Raw genomic sequence first — 22,130 nt, 5'->3', positions numbered from 1 at the left:
TTATCCGGCCCCCATGGCACAAGGGCAGAAGGGAGTTGGACTAAATGAACCAAGGGGTCTCTTCTTCTCTTCCAACCCTCCTCCTCCTCCTCCTCCTCCTCCTCCTTCTTCTTATTAACATTGAGGCTGGGTGGCCATCGGTCAGGGGTGCTTTGCTTATGCTTTTGGTGCACAAAGGCAGAAGGGGGTTAGACTAAATGGCCCAACGGGTCTCTTCCAACCCTCTTTATTATTATTATTATTATTATTATTATTATTATTATTATTATTATTAACATTGAGGCTGGGTGGCCAACTGTCAGGGGTGCTTTGCTTGTGCTTTCGGTGCACAAAGGCAGAAGGGGATTAGACTCAATGGCCCAAAGGATCTCTTCCAACACTTTTTTGTTGTTGTTATTGCTCGGTGGCCAAGTGTAGTCCGGCCCTCCAATGGTCCGAAGGATCGTGAACTGCCCCCCTGTTTAAAAAGTTTGGGGACCCCTAGTATATAGCTTTACTTAGTATGGAATTAAGTATAGCTTAAACATTTATAGAATTCTGCCGTATAAACATTTGAGACATTCTAGGCTTTAACTGTTCCCTAACTATTTTAATTTCTTGTTCTGTTATTGGCCTATTTAGCTGCCTTGTGTGATTTTCAGATACAGCTTTTAGGATTAGATTATCTAAAATTCTCTAAAATTTTGGCTTGTTTAGTTTTTGAGCTATAAAGCTATTTGTAAAAGGTCTGGAATTCTTGATTTTAAGCACTAATCTTTAAGGAAGCATCTTTCAACTATTATGCTAATTATACACTTGTCAGTCTTTTAACCTACTACAATAGAAAGTAATTTAGAACTTTTATTCCCAGCTTCATAATATCTTTGCCTTAGATAAAAAAGCAAAGTACTGGCCCTCTTAAAATCAAGTGATTTGCCTCAATTTTGTGTATATTCAACTATTCCCTGTATTTATTTATTTACTGCTCTTTCTCCAAACAGTAATGAAATCCTCACTTTATCTTTTTCCTTTTTGGTTTGGAGATAAGCACATTAAACCACAGTTTTACATGTCAATCAATCTCTACATATAAATGTCAAAGGATGTCTGTCAGTACCACAAAGGCTGTTGCTAAGTGAAGTGATGTCACTGGGAAGGAAAGGTGATATGTGTATGAGGGGAAGGGAGGAAGGAAAGAGCCACAATGAGAGCTATGTTGCCATGGAGACGTTATGAGGAAAGCCCTCTAAGAGCTGGAGAAGGGAGAAAGGGAAGGGGAAGGAACGAAAGAGAAATACAGTAGCCAAGAGATAAAAATAGGATACTACAACAACAACAACAACAGCTTGACAACAAGTCAATCATAAAATATGTACGGAACCTGCCCTATTTAAAAACTAAAAGTATCTGGAACTTAACTTACAAAAACACTGGTTTTGAACAATGTCAATTACATTGAGGATAAATTCCACAATAATAAACTTCATTGTGAAATGTTAACAGAATGTAACAGGCTGTAGAACTAAATGTTTTATCTGGCCTATGCAAATGGCATTAAATCAGGGGTCCTCAAACTAATGCCCATGGGCCGGATGCGGTCCTCCAAGGTCATTTACCTGGCCCCTGTCCTAAACTTTAGTCAAGGTAGTGTCTCACTGTTGTTGCATGCCTTCAACACCAGTAAGAGGTGTTGAAGGCACACATTGGTTGCTTGAACACGAGTAAAAGCAGGGGCCCCCAAACTAAGGCCTGCCAGCCAGATGTGGCCCTCCAAGATCATTTACCTGGACTCTGTCCTAAACTTTAGACAAGATAGTGTCTCGCTGTTGTTGTATGCCTTCAACACCAGTAAGACATGTTAAAGGCACACACTGACCCCTGTCCTAAACTTTAGACTCGGGGTTGACCTGAGTCTGAAATGACTTGAAGACATACAACAACAACAATCCTAATTTTTCACTATTTCATCATAGTCCGGCCCTCCAACAGTCTGAGGGACCATGAACCAACCCTCCACTTAAAATGTTTGAGGACCCTTGCATTAAATATTTAGTATTATTGTTGAGGCCTGTGAAGCCTCAGTAATGAGGATTTTCTGGTTGAGCCTGTGGTTGAGCCTAGTGTTTTTGTGGGGGCAAGTGAAAGTGTTTTTCAAGATGATGGGAATGTTTTAGGTAGATCTGTTGTTGGGGGAACAGACAATGAATCTGTCTGAATCTTGTTTCAAGTTTCAAATGATCATGTCAATGAGAGGAGACATGATAGCCATGTATAAATATGTGAGGGGAAGTCATAGGGAGGAGGGAGCAAGCATGTTTTCTGCTGCCCTGGAAACTAGGGCGCGGAAGAACAGCTTTAAACTACAGGAAACGAGATTCTACCTGAACTTTAGGAAGAACTCCCTAACTGTGAGAGCTGTTCAGCAATGGAACTCTCTGCCTCGGAGTGTGGTGGAGGCTCCTTCTTTGGGAGCTTTTAAGCAGAGGCTGGATGGCCATCTGTCGGGGGTGCTTTGAATGTGATTTTCCTGCTGCTTGGCAGGGGGTTGGACTGGATGTCCCACTCATGACTCTCATGAGAATCGGCCAGGGATTGACTCTGAAAGGAATATGAAGCAGAAAGGAGGGTTACAGATAACCCAGTGTTTACAGATCAGAAGAGATAGTACAAAACAGAGACAAATCGAGAGAATGAAAGATAAACAAAGGGAATCCAGATGTGAGAAAGAGTTATGTCATGAGCAAAATGGAGTATTCTTAAGGAATTGGAGGCAATGTTTGGTGGGGAGATCAATGTTGGATTTTTATGTGTCAAGTTGCCTGTCTTGGGAGCTCCGAGTTAGGAGTTCAGTTCTTGGGTCTGTATCTTGTTTGCCTGTTAAGTTCCGTGCCTCCTGTTTGGATTACAAATCTTGTTTCAATTTTCAAGCCTTTGGGATTATAGCCAAGATCAAGTTTCAAGATTATGGTCATGCTCATGTTTCCAAGCTTTTGGACATAATTCTAGTTTAAGTGCAACAAACCTTGGATTACAGTTTATTGCTTTTGCCTTCAGTGATTTTTGGAATTCCTGTTCAGAGTTGGTCATTGCTTTTTGTTAAGCTTCTGGAAATCTAGCTCATGGATGTATTTTGAAACTGTTTTTATATTAATCTTTTCTTAATAAACTTACTCTTTTTGTTCATCTGTTTGGGTGAAAAAGGGATCAAGTAGGTGGCCAGGCTGCAACAATTATGTCCAAAAGTGGTCACTTTGTGAGCCCGAATAACCTGAGATCTCGGCTTTGTCACTGTAAGAGATATCAGTTTTGTAACAGGCCATTCTGCTTTTTTCTCATGAAATAATGGGACTTCTTTGCAAAACAACAGCAATAATGCATCTGTATTAAAAGCAATAAAGTAATTAAGTGTCCCTACAATATGTTCAATCCTTTTTTCCATTTTCTGTGCATAGCTATAGACGTGTCAGTTCTACATGCTTATTTTTCTTAGAGATGCATTAAAAAAACAGAAGTAAAACCTCATTAATAAGGTCCTAATATAAAACGGACACTTTTTAATATTATGTTTTAGCACCATCAACATCATCATCTTTGATGTGTCTTTACCTTTTCTATTTTTTAGCTGAATAGGAAACAGTTTTCTGCCTTGTTTATATATCAACAATCTGCCTAAAAGGCTCAGGGAATGAACGAAATAAATATACTGCAATTCTTTTCCAGTGTAGAAATTCTTCTGTTTATTACCTTTAAAAAATAAAACAATTGATGTAAGATACATTTTCCCTTGTACAGTCTATATACATTGCAATAATTGATCTCTCATATGATAGCAAGAATAGCATTTAAACACTGAAGTGAAAAGAGCACATATAATGCAACTCTTAATAAAAATTGCTTTTGAAAACTTTCACAAAAAAGACAACTTGAAAAATAATTTTGATATTTTAATAATTCTAACAACTTATTTTATAACAGTCATTGCCCTGGGACAGCTAGACATTTGATTTAAAAACAATAATAGAACCTTTCAAATGATGGGATATATTATCATGTCTTTGGCATAAAGGGCAGAGGAGATTTTATACCCCCTTTCAGCGCCACCAAGTTCTTATTTAATTATGAGCTGGTGAACAGTTACATTTATATGTCAACAATAATGGGAGTTTATAGACAGATACAGAAATATTGCTTACCATCATGAGAAATGGAAAAATAATTAAATACGCCTGTTCCATCAACAGTAGATTCACAAGCTTCCAAGTAGGAAGCACACTGCTCAACAGATGCAATAATCTGAAGAACAAAATGTTAAACCATATCAAACTTTGCAGCAAATATTTGGTCCTGTACATTTCTTTTAGAATAAAGAGGTAAGTTTCACTCCACTTTACTCTTTAACAAATTTTAATCTGCACTAGCTTTGTTTCTTTAATATAAATTTTGTATTGAGAGGAATGTACACAAGCGGCAAAATGAAATATATAGTCTTTTCCTACAGAATGAGAAAGCTTCCTAAAGTGGCAGATTGGTATCAAAATCTATTAAGAAGTATAAAATAACACTGTATAGATAAAGAAGTTGTTCATAAGCTCTGAGCCTAATTAACTTCAATAATAAAAAGGTCCCCCAATCATATGTCTCTAAAACAAATTTGTACTGAAAGAAATAAGTTCTAAAATTACTATCTAGTCTAGAAAATCACATAAAAGCTTAAACTGAAAGCCACACTTACCAAGGATTTATATTTCTTGTCAAGAAGCCTTAACACCACTGTTCTGCTGTAATAAGCATGCTAAAAATCCAAAACAAAAACAAATATCCTTACTTGCTTTGCTTTGAACAAAAATACTGAGATTACAAAAAAAAAATTACTACAAGAGAAACTAAATAGTATTTCATAAATTAAAGACTGGATGTGTTATTGTTATTTTTTATTCAGTCCAAATCATACAAAACAACATTATGTTTTAAGAAGTTAGACTAATACATATTGCACAATTATAGAGACTCCAGGTTATTAAACCATACATATTTAGGATTTAGATTCACATTTAGTGTAATGTAAACACAGGATTTAGTGTTCACATTACACTGAAGACAAAATCATGTCAATGAACTCAGTGGAACATTAGGTCAGTGAGAGTTTGCTAATTTTAAAACAAAAAAGTATTCCAAATATCGCTTGAATTCTCAAGAAAATCTCTATACCTGTATTTTCTCGTTCTTGTTACAACTCAACCTACCCTCTACAGTAGACAAGGGCAAACTCTGGCCCTCCAGCTGTTTTGGACTTCAACTCCCACAATTCCTAACAACCTACCAGTAGGCTGTTAGAAATTGTGGGAGTTGAGGTCTAAAATACCTGGAAGGTGAAAGTTTACCCATGTCTGCTCTACGGTGTTCTGAAAATGTTTAGATTAAAAATATAGGCTTCCCATGGAGGGAAAGGATCCTTCCATCAACTTAGGAAGCAGACATTTTTCTATGTCCTTTTCCTTACACTCTCCCATCTTAAAACGAAAACCACTGGAAAATATCTAATCAGCTAGTATGCAAAGCTAAGAGGATCCATGCCCATGCAATGCTAGGAGGGTCTTTGCTTTAAAGCTTAATTAATTATCACTGTATGTCCCTCTCAGCACAACATGTTAAATCAGTGCTTACAAAAACAGAATTGCTAAAAGGAAAGGATCACGCCTCCTAGCTAAATCTGTCCTTCAGCAGCATAAACAACGGAAAGACTACATATTCAGCTAATGTGGGTGCACTTAACCAAAAAGTAACAGTTCATGATAAACAAAAAAGGAAGTCAAATAATATAGAAATACAGAGTTACAATGTACCCCAAGGATCATCTAACTGCCACCCTATAGCAGCTATGGTCTAAGTGAAACTAGAACAAGGACTGAACATTTTCAGCAACTTAGGTCACTAAAATTGGTCCAGATATACGCTCGCTCTGTGCAATAATGTTTTTACTGACTGTCATGTTTAAATTTATTGTTTTTTCTAATGAGGATTTTTTTATAACGTTACGTTATTGTCATTTTATACTTTTGATATTAATGAAGAAATTGTGGCATTGAATTTTTAGTTTATATGCATGTTAACCACCCTGAGTCCCCTTGGGGAGAGAGGGCGGTCTAGAAATATTATTATTATTATTATTATTATTATTATTATTATTATTATTATTATTATCATCATCATCTAATCCAACTCCTGGTTAGAATTTATATCTAAAGTATCCCTGACAGATGGATATTCTTTTTACAGTCCCCAAACAAGAGAGATTATCATTTCTAAGATCATTCATTCCACTGTTGAAGAGATCTTGCTATTAGAAAGTTCTTCCTAATTTTAATCAGAATCTCTTTTGTTGCCATACAAATCCAATGGTTTAGATCATGCCAGCGAAACCTGTGGCCCTCCAGGTATTCTGGGCTGGATCTAAACTGCCATATAATCCAGATTATCAAATCAAATAATCCAGTTTATATCAGATAATCTTGATATATGGACTCCAGCTCACAGAGTTCCTGACCATCGGACAAGCTGGCTAAGATTTCCTGGAGTTGAGTGTTTGATTAAACCCTTTGAACTAGCAAAAACCAAACTTGCTGCACCTTCTATGAGACAGTCCTTCTGATATTTGCAAACAGCTATTGCTTTTCAATCTTCCATTATCCAAGCTGAAAATGTTCAATTTCCACAGCCATTCCTCACTGAGCTTGGTTGCTAAACGTTACCATTTTCGTCACTTTCCTCTTGATACATTCCACATTGTTACTTTCCCTCTTAAAATGAACATAATACTCCTAGTGAGGTCTGACCACTTAAACTGTTTGGAAGGTCCCAAGAGCTTCTCAGTGTTTCAATGATTGTTTTCCCCAATTATTACTAATTCATCAAAATATTTGCAGGATATGTGAAGCACTTCCAAACTTTTATGTAACTGCTCAGAAACGCTGATTTTTGTCCTGATTCTATACTGCATTATACTGACAGAGTAAGTAAAAGCTGAGACCTAAGAGGATTAAGAGGCAATGTAAGCAAAGTAATAACTCTGAAGAACTAATAAAACAAGCTGCATAAAACAAAATATATACATTTTCTTACCATCCATTTTTTAAACCAGACAGCTTTGAGATCAACCAGAGCCAAGAAGTATACTGGATCCAAAGGTTTTGAAGAAACAGAATGATCATGTTTTACTGAGAGAAGTGATAGGGTACTCTCCATTATTTCTTCCATGTATCTAATTAGGTTATAAGGGAAAATGCTATTAAAACCACAATTATGAGCCATTTATATTGAAAACGTTCAGTCATTCAGAAATTTGCAATCCCTTTTGAGTATTTCTGCTGGGTTTTTTAAACTCACATTTTTAAAGCTGCATTTTAATGCCTAAATGTATGTTTTATTGACATTCTACAGGTTCTTTTAATGCTGATCATTGACCAAAATGAAAATGTTCTGTTCTGTTCTGAGTATTTCTGAGGTCACTATTAATAACATGATAAATCTGGGGAATGAATGTGCTTTTTTCTCTAAGCCTGACTGAAAAGAAGTCACTTTTAAAAAGCAATTAAGACAATTACAATATTCAGAATGCAATATTGTGAATATGCTTTTTGGAAAAGGGAATTTTATTTCCATTAGATTACATTTAACCAAGCCTCACATATGCTCATGACAGCTTGGACTGCAACTAAAGGTAAAAGTAAAGGTTTCCCCTTGATATTAAGTCTAGTCGTGTCCGACTCTGGGAAGTTGTGCTCAGCTCCATTTCTAAGCCGAAGAGCCGACGCTGTCTGTAGATGCCTCCTAGGTCATGTGGCTGGCATGACTGCATGGAGCACAGTTAACTTCCCACAAAAACGTTATCTATTGATCTGCTCACATTTGCATGTTTTCAAACTGCTAGGTTGGCAAAAGCTGGGGCTAGCAACGGGAGCTCACCCCGTCCGCAGGTTCGAACCACCGACCTTCCAGTCAGCAAGTTCTACAGCTTAGCGGTTTAGCCCGCTGCGCCACCGCGGCCCCTATGCTCTGCAGCTAGAAAGGGAAAAATATCACTAAATAAAAAAACAAATATTTAGTCTAGATATTAATGTATGATTTAGTCTAGATATTAATAATTGATATTAATAATTTAACATAAAGAAAAATAGTCAGACAAAACCAAAGAGAGTGATTGCAGAATTCTGATATACTTTTCTGGATGACGAATCCAAAAAGATGGAACTTCCCTCTGGTATTCATTTAGCAGACGTATCTATGAATAAAAGGGTGATAGTATGTTTAACCTTTATAGGGTCTAATAGAAACCATCTTAAATCAGGATGGGGTGGGATGCAAGAAAGCTATTATGTACCTTTTTTAGTAAACGAATTACATCTGGGTTGCTTATGTCAACACCCATTGATAGAGTAGGGACATAATTGTTCTCAGAAAGGAAGTATAGCTCTAAGTATTTTGCTGTAAAGAGGAAACAAAAGATCAATAACCCATTTGTTTAAGAACCAATTAGATACTTATCAAAAATAAGTAAATTTAACAGACATACCTAAACTTGTATATAGTTCCCTTGTCATATTAAGAGAAGAGGAAGAAAATGTCTTGGCATAGAATTTCAAAACTTTGTCCTATAAAAGAAAGAATTAGATCTAATTTGTATAGTCTTACCTGCAAGATGGTGAGTGGATCTGAACAAGAATAGATATTCCAGGTTAATTACATACTATACAGAACATCAGAGACATTCTTAATAACGCACACTTCATCTGAAGAGCTCAAAGTGATATGCATGTTTCTCCCTCTCACAAAAATCTTATGAAATAGGTTAGGCTGATAAGGCATTACTGGACCCAGTGACCTTGACTGCTTTGAATTTAAATACTGTACTATTCTGATCCCTGAAGTACCACAAACATACCCCCCCCCCAAACAAAGTGGCCTCTAGATTTTCTGGTCTAAATAGAGTATTTTCAAATGACTAAAAATATTGTGCCAGGAAAACACGTGTTACATAAACATACACCTGCATATATATATTAGACTTTATATGGTATAGAACAAACTGCAGTGTTGTGATTCTGATGGGGATTATGGGATTCAGGTTCAAGATGACTCTGATGGGAATTATGGGGTTCAGGTTCAGAGTGTGGAAGATGAGGAACAGGAAGGCTTTCCCATGGTAGGGAATGATGATACTGAAGCTAGCCAGGTGCAAACTGACTCAGGAAGAGAGGACAGCTCCCAGTCTGATAGCATACAGACAGACACTAATGCTAACGAGCTGTCTGGCCTTGACGAAATGGAATCTTTGGATCGAGATAGTCATTTGGAATTCAGGGTTCGCAGAAGTGTCAGAATAGCAAACAAGAGGGAGGTCAGAGGCCAAAGAAATGCGTTCACGCTAGGCAAGGGGTATTAAAAGAGTGTGCTGAGAGAGAAATCTTTGTCAAAGCAACTTCTCGTTCGAGTCAAGAATCAAGCTCTTGCTTTCCCGGATTATCTTGCAGCCTTGGTGTGTTCATGTTCATGGGACTTTGTCATGCATTAATGGAACCTTGTTTTATGCCTAATGTTTTCTTGGATTATTCTTTATAGCTTTGTTTTGCAACAATCTTTTGGAACTTTACTTTTGCTTTTTAAGAACTATTCATTTCCTATTTCCTAATAAACTACAAAAGACTTCAACCTGTGTGCAGCCTGGTGTATTTAGCAAGGTGAAGCTAACCTGAGGTGTGACATGCAGCCATGCAACATTTCCCACAAACCTAGGAAGTAATCGGTTTGCTGTTACCAGTAATGACAATACATTTTTGCCAATTATACCTATAAATCCCTCATCAACTTTAGTCAAAACAAAGCACGATTAAGGCAATTAAGAGACGAAACTAGGTGAAAGGAGAACTTTTTTGCCTGCAGGGATGAGATAGGGTCTTGAAGGGAGACTGAGAGCTCAGTGGGAAGGGCAGAGAGGGGCAGTAGCTACTGAAAAGGAATGCAAGCAGGCACAAGCTGCTGATATTAGAGAACAAAGATTGAACTTTGCGCATCCTCAAGAAAAAGTTCTGACTATAAAACCAAACTACATATCTCAGTCATATGGCACATTTCTTTCAGTCACCTGATGGCTTTGCTTTGCAAATTAAATCTATTGCATTTTAAATCTCCTCAGCTCTAGCGTCTGATTGGAATAGAGATACTAGGGGTTTGGGGGCATCAAGCCTCAAAAATTTAGTTCAAAATATCTGGAGGCCAGCAGGTGGAAGACAACTGCAAGAAGGCAACATTTTCCATTAAGAAATCGGTTACTCGAGGAAATGGACCATAGAATACCTAACTATTTTATGAAACACATTGCTCCATCTCTTTTCAAATTCTTTGAAGATAACTTTAGGTGTTTCTGAAAAAAATATAAAATGTTCAAATATCTTTAGAATGCATAGCTTGCAGAAATTGTATTCATTTTCTTCACCAGGGATGGTAGAAAAAGCCAACAATAGTTTCCTTCCTTACACTAAAATTTGAATCAGGGTCTGAAAGTGCTGTTGCAAGATGTTTACGTAAATTAGTCCAGCTCTCACAGTTTAATATATCAGAGGGAGGTGCAGAGCACAATGTATGCATGGCTTCCTGGCGTACCTGCAACACAAAGGATGAGATGAAAGCAGGGAAAACACCACTGTCAAAATAAAGACTGCTTAAAGCGAAGATTATCGCTAATAAATATCTTATCAGAAATGCATTCATGGATTTTCGATGCACGAATATATATGAAGAAGGGGTTGTTGAAGAAACTGCCCTTCTCTCACATTCTTCCTCATGCAATGTTCTCTTTTTTTTCTGGACAGTCCTGAATTCCGTATTATATTTTGCACACCCCTCTCTAAACCAAGAATTGATCTTCCCATCCTAGATCCCTAGGCTCCAACTCCTCCCCTACTCATAATACCTAACAATACTTTTCTACTTCTACAGCAGCAGCTGTGCAGAGCTTAATGTACCTGCTGACCTTAAAATGGCCCAGGAGTGTGAGGAAATGTTTTGAACTAAAACACAATGGGTGAAAATTGAAGGAGGTATTGCAGGCCCTCGTTGGGGGGACACATAAGAATTATAGTCACACTTTCCCCATCCATACTGTAAATTCTACCTGCTGCTATGAAGTCAACAATAATATATACAAAGTTAAGGGGAAGTAAGATAAAGCCACATAGCATTCTTAACAGTACTTCTACCATAAATAAGTTTGATATATTAATGTAACCATTAATACACTCCACACTGACAGAAAATTAAACAGAAATACAAGTCCCATACATATTAATATAGGTGTTTTAAAAAGACCATATAGAAAGGCCAATAAGCAGGTTTCAAAATTAAAGGAAATCATGCTTTTTTACTACTTACAATAGCAATACAAAAACAATTATGTAGTTAAAACACAGTTCAAAACAAAAACATGAAGAGCTGTCCTAAGCAACATGTAAGAACATTATTTAAAGGAACAACATTTTGTCTATAATTTTTTCTTTAGTTTTAAAATATATATTTAAAATATCAGCTTTACCATTTTTCATATACCTCTCCATAGTATTTCTACTTTTATAACAACAAATTTTGCCTTTCAGCATAAGAAATCTTACACAAGCAACATAGAAATTAAGTGTAGGGAAAGAAGATTTATTGTTTCCTTAGACTTACTTCTTTAGGTTGTGCAGGATCAAGTCTTTCTACAAGTAGTTGCAATTGTTCTTGATTCATGAATGTATAACTCTGCAACACATTGTAAAATACTAATTAAATAAATCAGAACAAAAAAACTATGCTATCAAGCTAATAGTAATATGGGATTTAAATTAAATTATTATTTTAAAATATTGAGGCATATCCTTCCTTAGCACATTTGAGAAAATTATCTCTTTATTTAGATAACAAATTTACAATCATAGTCTACCAATTGATTTGGCAGAAAATATGTATGTACATGACATTTTGGAGAGACAATTGTTATTCTTTCCAATAACAATTCAAATTTCTCATGCAAACCACACCAACTTCTCAATATGAATTAATTTTTATTATTTGAGAAATGAATTACTGAGATGATGCTTAACATTTAAATATGATTCATATCCAAAGCTCTGGGCAATCCCATAGAGAAAGTAGTCCTGTACATATACACCCCATCTACACTGACATCTAATGGAGTTTGGAATTGCATTGGTCAGTATACTCATATAATACAGTTTAACTATATTGAACTGCATTATATGAGTCTACAGTGATCGTATAATGCAGTTTCAGACTGCATTATATGACAGTGTAGATAGGATCATGGTGGGTATATTCATATGAACAGACTTTTTGCCTGTGTGCTGAAACTGATGAAAAATTTTTAATGGTGTGACAAGTCTCTGTGTGCCCTATACATCAAGGATGTCCTCAAATACAGCTGCATGTACCTAGCTTTCAATAACAATACAGATCCATAAAAACCAAAAGGCCTCTAGCCCTTCGTCTAAATGGAATAGATTTTACTCATTGATTTTGCAGTTGCATTTGTCTAGCAGCAAAGAACAACAGCTGAAACAGCAAGCTGAAATCACAGAAACCATCCAGGGCACTCCATTAACTTCAATATATTGGGATATGACAGCTATTTTCCTGGAATAACTTTATGGTGGTAGGGAAAATGAAATTTAAAACATGAGGAAATTGTGATTAAAAAAAAACCTAAACTAGTTCCCATTGCGTTCCACCAATTTTCCTCTTGCAGTGCCACAGTAACAAAAGCAAAATAATTAAGTCAACTCAGAATTACAATGTAAATCAAATTATATCAACAGAACAGATTCAGCTACATTTTTCTGTTGTTCTTGCAGTCTCGTTTGCAGGAATTCTTTCCTGGTAAAACCTGAGAGCAGAACAGAACTATAAAAAGATGTTTATTTGGAGGCAGTATGGGGCAATTGTCTTCCAGACTTTGAACAACTAGCATCTAGAAAATAAAATGGCAGCAATCCTGACTGATGATTCTGGAGGTTATAGCCCAATAAATGAATTTTTCTAACATCTGACCATAGCGATACTACACATTGGTAGTTGATGTTATTATTCTCTAAGTGCATCTACACTGAAGAATAGTTTTACACCATTTAAGTCCATAGCTCAATGTTATGGAATCTTGGGATTTGTAGTTTGATGGGGCATTAGCACTCTTTGGAAGAAAATGTCAAAGCCCTTATAAAATGACAGCTCTCATGATTCCATAGCATTGTGCCGTGCCAGTTAGCAATAGTAATAAATTTTATTGATTAGCCCTTAGGCTGTATCACAATACTAAACCAAACAACAAGGCTTGATTACAATAAGACACTTATAACAATACAGTAAATAAATATGATAAAACTGAATATAAACATCATATTTCCTTATCATGTCTACAATTTACCCCGATCAATTTACCCCACATGTGGTTCTCAAACATATTGTTTTGCTTAAATACAGAGCTGTTTTATATGTTATTTTTGGATCTTGGCCACACATGAAATACGTTGGTCTGATGTGAGATTCCCAATACATTGTCCTTTCGATATATGGACCAAGGCACAAGTCTCTCACCTTCTGATACAAGTTACAGTTAAATAATATGTGTGCTAGATCCTCAATTTCAGATGCTCCAGATACAAATCTGTTCATTATTAGGGATGCTGTTAAATCTCCCATATCTGACCATTGTATCAATCTGATCAAATCTAGCTCAGGTGAATACCTCCCTAAAAAAATCTTCGTCACATATTTCAGATTTGCTGTGCTGCAGATAACAGGCAGTGCACCCACATTGTAGAATTAATGCAGTTCGACATCACTTTAACTGGAGTTGCACTGACCTACAAGATATACAAAGACCTAAGACATCATGTCATATGAGCTTCTACCCCATGGTATTATCATAGTGCAGGATAGCAGCTACATATTGGTATAATGACAGGCGACATCACACAGCTGCTAGTGTCACATGACTGAATCACCTTGACAGTGTGAAGTCACACCTCCAGATGGGAAGCATAAGTCCGCCTTCCCACTGTATCACTCCTCTCTTTATTTTTTAAAGCTAAATGATTCCAGTGAGAGGCAGCAGAGATTGCCACCATAGAAGCACCCATCTCATGAGGTGTCCTGGGACCATGACACAATCAGGGGCTATTCACAAGCTTTGTCTATCAATAGGCCTTGATAACATCATTGTGGGGAAGTGGCAGACTAGCAAAACATATCACACGACATTGAGAGATTGAGGCTGTTATTAACAGTACCAATTCTGCTATTTTGTCAGTTTGCCCTCTATTAGTCTTACACACACTTACCTTGTAAAATAATTCCTACCTGATTAAAGGAAGAATCGCTATCAGAACAGTTATCTGTATAGTAACTACTTTGTTGTTCTGTTTTCACTTTTCTGTGCATCTCCTTGTAGCGCATCTGATCTTCTTCAAATTTATTAATCAGAGATTCAACCACAACCATCATGACATTTTTCAGAGAATGCATCATTTCTCTGTATCTTCAAAATGTATAAAAAGCATAACTAAAATTCAGAAATTGCATTACACAGAGAGTAACATCCTACACATATTAGCATGTGGACAAGGGGTTTGATTTTTGTATTACTCTGTTTTAGAAACTATGCTTTAGGACTGTGGATAGGGGTGGGGAAATCATTTGCTGAATTAGCATTTTTGCATGTCCATTTTGTGCCTCTCAACACTGCCAATGGAAAGAAGGATATGTCAAAAATCTACACATTTATGGGGCTTGCAATGCATTTCAGAGGAAGAACTTACACACCAAAACAGTATGTTTCAAAATTGGAAACATTTAAATTATGAAAACACATATACATGCTAAATAATACAAAATTACATAGACATTGTGCACATTTTTAAAAGATCTGCACAATTGCTATGAGGAGGAGAGGACAGTCTTGTGCCCTGGCAGATTATTAGGAATGGAACAAGATTGCTGATGGAAAACTCCATGTCAATAATGAGAGTAAGAGATTTTCACAGTCATATCTGTAATAGACAAAATTCTATATATTTCCAACCCTCCCTATGCTGATTACAAGACTAAAAATATTTTCAACACCTTCTTTCAGAATACAGTGTTCTCTCACTTATCGCGAGAAGTAGGGACATTATATTTGTGTTGTTTACAATCTCACTGGCAAATAGCATCTCTGTCCCCTCCTCCTATCCGAAGCACGTACATGCACGCTTGAGGCAAAAACAAAGCTGCTTTAGCCTCCTTTTCTCTCCCTTTGGCTTCTCCTTCCTTTCTTCTCCTTAGAAAGGAAGTAGAAAGAGGGATTTATAATATTATTTTATGATTTATACTATTATTTTAGTGTTTATTAAAAAATCATGAAACAGCGATCTGCAAAAAGCGAACCGTGAAGTAGCAAGGGAACAGTGTACACTGTGAAAGAAACTTATCACTTATATTGTACTTATCTCTTAACCTTAGTGCAGAATATGTTTTCAAAAAGAAAAAAAATAACATCTACCAAAATCATCTCATGGTTTTTCAGAATCCTAAACATTTGGGGGATTTTATAATCAGTCTATAAATTGTATATGATGAGAAAATGACAGTTCTCTGTTCTTTCTAATTAACTGTTACTTTTACAGGAAAAAAAGATGGCCTTAAGTGATAGCCTCAAAATTGACACACAGTTCTTCAATTTAAATTAATAGCTTACTTACACAGTTGCCCAAATATTCATTTATAAAAGTAATTAAGCATTGATTAAATAACTAAGTTTTTCACAGTGACATTTTTAATTTCCTCTTTGGAACAGAGCCACACATCACTGAAATTACTACTAAAATGTTCATATGATTGATGTCATCATTAGAGGTTCACTGAAAAATCCAACAAGGGGTCCCATTTTTCCTTGGTACTCTGTCTTTCATCTTATATAATCCAATTGCCCAAAGTTATGTCTAGCTGGATTAAAAATTAGCCTCTTCCCCAACAATATTTTTTTCATTGTAAATTCCTTATTAATTGTCAAACAGAAATATTTGGGTTAAGTGTTTACAGAGCACATTTGCTTTTTTATATTATTAGATGATAACATTTTATAATTAAGATCGAGTTTTGCTGTTATTGCTGACAATTACAGACAACTCTAATCAAAAGATGCCAAAGTGCACAAATCCACAGTAAGTACTCATCAGTTCTCTCCAGTGAATACAACATCAAGGGCACACCTCTTAACACATTCCCATGGTGCTTCCACTAATATTACATCAGATGGGTAATTGAGCTTAGCAGGAGTTATATTCAGAATAAAACACCTCTGGGAGCCTAGATCAATCTCTTTCAGAGTTACTTTTCAGAGTTAAGAGAAGACATGGAAATTTTTAAGCTGAAAAACTTTTCAAACATGCTCTTCTCCTACATGTGTCTGTCAAATGAGCTACTCCTTGTGCAGGCTTTTTTGTAGCATTACTTGAATAGAGAAATACAAAAAGAAAGAAAAATAATGCAACAAGTACAAATATCAAGTCCATTTTAGGAAATCCTGAAGGCCTCACATTCATTCAAACTAGACATGGCTTATTTCAAAGAGAATTCAAAAATATTCCCAAAATGCATTAAAGCTCCAAAATACATTAAAGCTCCAAACTGCTTTTTTGGTCACACATGTATGCTTTCTCAACATCTGAATGAAATTCGCTACCACCATTTTCACAATACAATTTTGGAGTCCATCTTATATTTCTTTAGAGTAAGTTTTAATAAGCTTTATGCAACTTATTTGGAAGTAAAAAATAGTAATGCATAACTGAAATTTTAAAAGACTGAGACACTATTCATCCCACAGTCCCTAGCATAATTGTTTAAATAAAGTAGCACAAATACTTTATTCAGGAAATAAAACCAGAACTCTTGAAATATGATAGTTGTGAAATGTAAGGCACAGACTTATATGACTTGGTCAAACAACATAAATTATGCCCATTGAGCCATAGGATGTTTCTTTTTCAAATATTTAAATTCAAATAAACAAACTAAAAAAACCCTACATCTTTTAATTTTTTTAAAAAAAATGATAAAAGGATTTTAGGACAGTATGAAGAAAACCCAAAAATAAGAAAGGGCAGCTGATCAAGTCATTTTCGCCTCCCAAAGACCCCTGTCCTTTATATATTTATATTTACTCACTCTTTTGATTCTCGAGTCTTTTTAGTAACATGTTGTACAAGTGTGTCATAGCCAGATCCTTCACCCTGATTTTGTGCTGAAGTACGCTTCTCAGTTTCTTCTTCTATTACAGAGCCTAAATTTTTACTTATATATTGTCTGAGATATTTCACAAATTCATAACTGTAAGAAAAATGAAATTGCAACATATATTTTATTTTTAAATATTCTTCTGCGGAACATTCTACTATGTTTCTGCTATATTATTCAATGCATTCTGTAAACACTTCATGAAAAATTAAGCAGATAAGAATTTGGGAGGAAACTGTCAGAGGTCTAATCCCAGGTCTAATTCAGTATGGGTCCTATGGGGACCGCCCCCTCGGTAGTCCTGGGACTATCAAAGGGACAGTCCACACAGCCCTCTCGGGTTTTCTTGGCTGAAACTCCCTCCCAAAAAGTCATTTAAAATCCCTTTTAAAATAAAATTATTCACCTGGACGTCATTAAACTGCTGCCAGATCTTCCTGGTGCATAGAAATGATGTGCGAGAAGGGGGGTGAGGAGAAAAATTGCTCCTCGCCCCCCCCCCTTCTCCTGACGTGTCATTTCTACATGTCAGGAGGGCTTCGGCAGCAGTTCAATGGTGGCCAGGTGAGTATTTTTTTTTTATTTTTAGCCCTTTTCTGTAGAGTTTTGTTTGGTGTCTAGGTGCCCTGCCAGAAGGCTGGGCAGGAATGTAGACACCGCCCCCCCCCCCCCCAGGAAAGTGCAGATTTTGGAGGGAGGCTGTGGACTTTAACCCACGCCCAATCGGGTTTTTTTAACCAGCCTAGGGCATCAATTCTAGAACAACTATTTAGTTATATAGCTAAACAACATCTGCTGGCCTAGCTGGCTTAATTTGAAATTATCAGACAACAACAGCTGCTGCATGAAACAGGAGTCTGTAGATGTAGGGCAGTGGTTCTCAACCTTTGGTCCTCCAGATGTTTTGGACTTCAGCTCCTAGAAATCCCAACCAGCTTACCAGCTGTTAGGAATTGTGACAGCTGAGGTGTCCTGGTTAACTCTGACAGTGAGGCCGAGGGATTGTTAGAAAGGCGTGTTGCAGCTGGAAACCAGTGGCTCCCAGCAGCCCTCCCAGCCTAGCTTAGTTATTGCAGAAGAGCCTTCAACAGCAGGAAGCAGATTAATGGTTAAATGCTCTGTTCCTTTTAGAATACAGAGAGCATGCTGTAACTAGCCAGTCTGCCAATTAGCAGCAAAAATGTCTACCTTGATGACACTGGACTATACCTTGGACTACTGAGTTATGGATTCTGCCTTGGACCTTGGATTCTGCTATCTTTAGATTGCTAGCTTTGCTGATCTTGGATTGGAATTCTGGTTTGTGTTTGTTGCTAAATGAACTCTGAAACCTTTTTAGTGTGACCCTAGCAGTCTGCAGATCCCAACGGCTGATGTGTGTATGTATGCTAGAACTATAAGCCTTTGTTTGAATATGTTATTTGTTTAACCGGGACTTGGCAAAACACAACATGAAGTCCAAAACACCTGGAGGACCAAAGGATGAGAACCACTGGTGTAGGAAGTATGTTGGGGTTGTGAATATATGTCAGTTACACATTCTTGGTTACACATTAATAGCTGTGATTGTGAATTCTTCCCTAAATGTTATTATATATTAAACAAAAAGACCTTCAGAATTGCTATCCTACATGTAATCATTTAAATGCAACCAATAATACATTCTATTTATGACATCCAAGCAAGAATAGGTAGTTGTTAACTTTTTAGATCTATTATATTACAACATTTCTGGTTTTCAAAATTAATGAATTTAAAACATTTAGGTATATCAGTAATTGTCTAAATAGAATTCAACATGTCGCTGCCAACTGTATTTAAAACGAAATATAGGGGAATAATTTAGCTACACGGATCAACAGTCACCATTAAATTCTTCAATGACAGCGAGAAAGAAAAGGTTAAAAAATACTTGTGGAAATTTTCATCTGTTTCCTCCAGATGCAACAGAATCTCTTCTGCACACTCCACTGATGGCGCTCCTGTGATTTTCTCTTTGACACTCTGAAGTAACTGTCTGAGCATAGACTGCAATGAAACTTCTTCTTCACTTGTGAAATGAGACATCTATAGAAAGAAACAATGTTCTTCACTTCCATAATCCAATTTACTGAATATTCCTTGACTAAGAAATGATGGGAGTCACCATAGATTTGACAGGAAACTTGAAGACATACACATATTCAAATATTCAATAGATTTACATAGTTAAGGAAATAGTACAAATTATCTCCACATTAGGAAGAACCTACAAGACTGGGTTGGATATGAATTGTGTGCCAGGGTGGGCAATATTTAGCCATGGAGCGGCTGTGTTAAAAACTTTCCCAACCCAGCAGGTGCCACAGTGCCAAGATTCCACCAAGATTCGTGCTGCTATTGCTTGTCCCAATATTCAATAGCATCTGTGCCTCGAAAGGAGATGCCATCATATCACAGAACTTTGCAGGGAATTTTCTTTCACTTCTTGATGAGAAGGAAGGGGGAAAGGGCCTTTCTGCCCTGTTGCCAAGTTTTACAATATATCTGTATGATGATTGAGCTACGATGCTATCTTAATGCTTGGGATCAAGGATTATTGCAAAACATCTATCTATACACATAATAAAAGTGAAAATATGTACATGTGTATGTGTCTGGGGTGTCCACTTTCACAGACATGCTCCAGCTTCCACAAATAATTATAATCCACAGTGCTGGGGAGCCACCAAAAGCACTCCCTCCAATGACATTTTAGGTTACTGCGAGCACCATGAACATGTAGACCAAACTCTGCCAATGTCCTCCCCAAACACTACGGCCCACCACCCAAGGAATGCTTCCATTCGGGGACAATATCATCCTAGATTTTACATGTTTCTTTCACCGCAAACATCATGCCAGATTAACCCCCTGAAACTCTATCAATACGTAAAGTTTGCCATGTTGGGCACATTTGCCCAACATGGCAAATTTCATGTATTGGTAGAGTTTCAGGGGGTTAATCTGGCATGATGTGAGTTGTAGTTCAATCACAACCATATGCATTTTGTAAAATAAAAAATGTTTTCTTCTAATAACCCGGGCAACATCGGGTACCCAAGCTAGTGTAAAATAAAAGTACAAAAAGCATATACAGGCTTGCTGAAAGCGTTTAGAAAAGGCATGGGCAAACTTCGGCCTTCTGGGGGGTTTTGGACTTCAACTCCCACAATTACTAACAGTTTACCAGCTGTTAGGAATTGTGGGAGTTGAAGTCCAAAACCCCCGGAAGGCCGAAGTTGGTCCATGCCTGGATTAACTTCTTGCTTCCCAAGTTGAAATTTAAAAACGTATAACTACGGGGTTGAGTCTCGTTCACGCGCGTCCCTTGAGGCTCAGCATCTACCCCAAAGGCTTACCTTGGTCCCAAAAGGTTTGTTTGGCCCTTTTTCATGGAGGACGGGCAGCAGGGGAGAGACAAGCGTAACGTGGCCGTGCAAATGCCGAGAAAAAAACCGGTGCCCTCAGCGCCAGCAGACTGGGCTCGGCGGGGAAGGCGCGGGCGAAACCCCCTGCGAGCAACGCGCCTCCTCGCCGCTGCGGCCCTTAGCAACTGCCCCGGCACGGCCTCGCTGGCGGGACCGCCTCCCTAGCAACGACGCCAGCTAAACAACGTCGCGCAGAGCTTGTCGGGAAAAGGGAAAGCGAGCGCTGGAGGGAAAGAGCTCTACGCTGAAGAGGATGTTCAGGGACAGGGAATGTTGTCCTTTTGGGCAAAATGGGGGGTCAAACCCCTACAGAGGAGCATGGCCAGGGCCTGTAGTGCCCTGCCATGCATTTGGGGGAGGGGAGGGGGGCACTAGAGATTGCCTTGCTGTCAACATGTAACATACATCTCAAAGTGGCAATACAGCAGGCATAGCGAAACTTCGTCCCTCCAGGTGTTTTGGACTAACATTAGGAATTGTGGGAGTTAAAGTCCAAAATATCTGGAGGGACTAAGTTTGTCCATGTCTGGGCTATACAGTCTTTTTAATTGTCACATACTGTGATCATTCCATGCAAGATACAATGATTAAGCCCAATAGAGGCACTACCATTCATTTACTCAGTAATATATACCAGGTAAGGGCAAACTTCGGCCCTCCTGGTGTTTTAGACTTCAACTCCCACAATTCCTAACAGTTGATAGGCTGTTAGGAATTGTAGGATTTGAAGTTCAAAACACCAGGAGGGCTGAAGTTTGCTCATTCCTGGTATATACTGTATTTCTTCAGTTCTAAGATGCCTTCAATTTATTTATTTAGTGCAGGGGTCCCCAAACTAAGGCCCGGGGGCCGGATGCGGCCCTCCAAGGTCATTTACCTGGCCCCCGCCCTCATTTATAATAGAATATTATTATATCCGTTTAAATAAAATAATATATTGTATATACATATGATATTGATAATCATAATATCATTTTATATAATATAATATTAATAATAATACCATATAATATTAATTATGTTATATATTACATATAATATTACAGTATAGTGATATAGTTCAATATAGTAATATATAATGCTAATATTGTGCTATGCTAATAATATAATATACTGTATGTACATACAGCTGCTCTGAGTTCCTTTTGGGGTGAGAAGGGTGGGATATAAATGTAGTAAATAAATGTAGTAAATGAATAAAGAAATAATTTTGGACTTAAGCTCGCCCAAAGTCTGAAATGACTTGAAGACACACAACAACAATCCTAATTAACCTGACTTTCATTGGCCAGAAGCAGGCCCACACTTCCTATTGAAATCCTGATAGGTTTATGTTGGTTAAAATTATTTTCATTTTTAAATATTGTATTGTTCTTTCATTGT

The 22,130-nt window shown here is 37.2% G+C and overlaps 1 protein-coding gene across 8 annotated transcripts in view; it reads right to left on the bottom strand.

The window, feature by feature from the left end:
* Positions 1-20,926, bottom strand: part of tbc1d32 (TBC1 domain family member 32) — a 129,916-nt gene extending 108,990 nt beyond the window's left edge. For 2 of the 8 annotated variants that reach the window (XM_062979339.1, XM_062979344.1), the window contains exons 1-13: positions 20,679-20,923; positions 19,211-19,365; positions 17,230-17,391; positions 14,383-14,560; positions 11,698-11,769; positions 10,510-10,635; positions 8,549-8,627; positions 8,357-8,460; positions 8,196-8,257; positions 7,099-7,237; positions 4,712-4,771; positions 4,173-4,272; positions 3,586-3,723 (exon numbers count right to left, since the gene is read on the bottom strand). In XM_062979339.1, coding sequence (XP_062835409.1) covers positions 3,586-3,723; positions 4,173-4,272; positions 4,712-4,771; positions 7,099-7,237; positions 8,196-8,257; positions 8,357-8,460; positions 8,549-8,627; positions 10,510-10,635; positions 11,698-11,769; positions 14,383-14,560; positions 17,230-17,391; positions 19,211-19,365 — 1,375 coding nt within the window. In that variant the 5' untranslated portion in view covers positions 20,679-20,923. Of the gene's footprint in view, positions 1-3,585; positions 3,724-4,172; positions 4,273-4,711; positions 4,772-7,098; positions 7,238-8,195; positions 8,258-8,356; positions 8,461-8,548; positions 8,628-10,334; positions 10,393-10,509; positions 10,636-11,697; positions 11,770-14,382; positions 14,561-17,229; positions 17,392-19,164; positions 19,366-20,678 lie in introns of those variants that run through there. The other 6 variants (XR_010005710.1, XM_062979349.1, XM_008120183.2 and 3 more) reach the window with 6 other exon arrangements.
* Positions 20,927-22,130: the final 1,204 nt, after the last annotated feature.

The sequence above is a fragment of the Anolis carolinensis genome, chromosome 1 (assembly GCF_035594765.1).
Source record: "Anolis carolinensis isolate JA03-04 chromosome 1, rAnoCar3.1.pri, whole genome shotgun sequence".
Taxonomy (NCBI): domain Eukaryota; kingdom Metazoa; phylum Chordata; class Lepidosauria; order Squamata; family Dactyloidae; genus Anolis; species Anolis carolinensis.
Note: the sequence above shows the minus strand (reverse complement) of the source record. Positions and strands in the feature narration are given on the sequence as shown.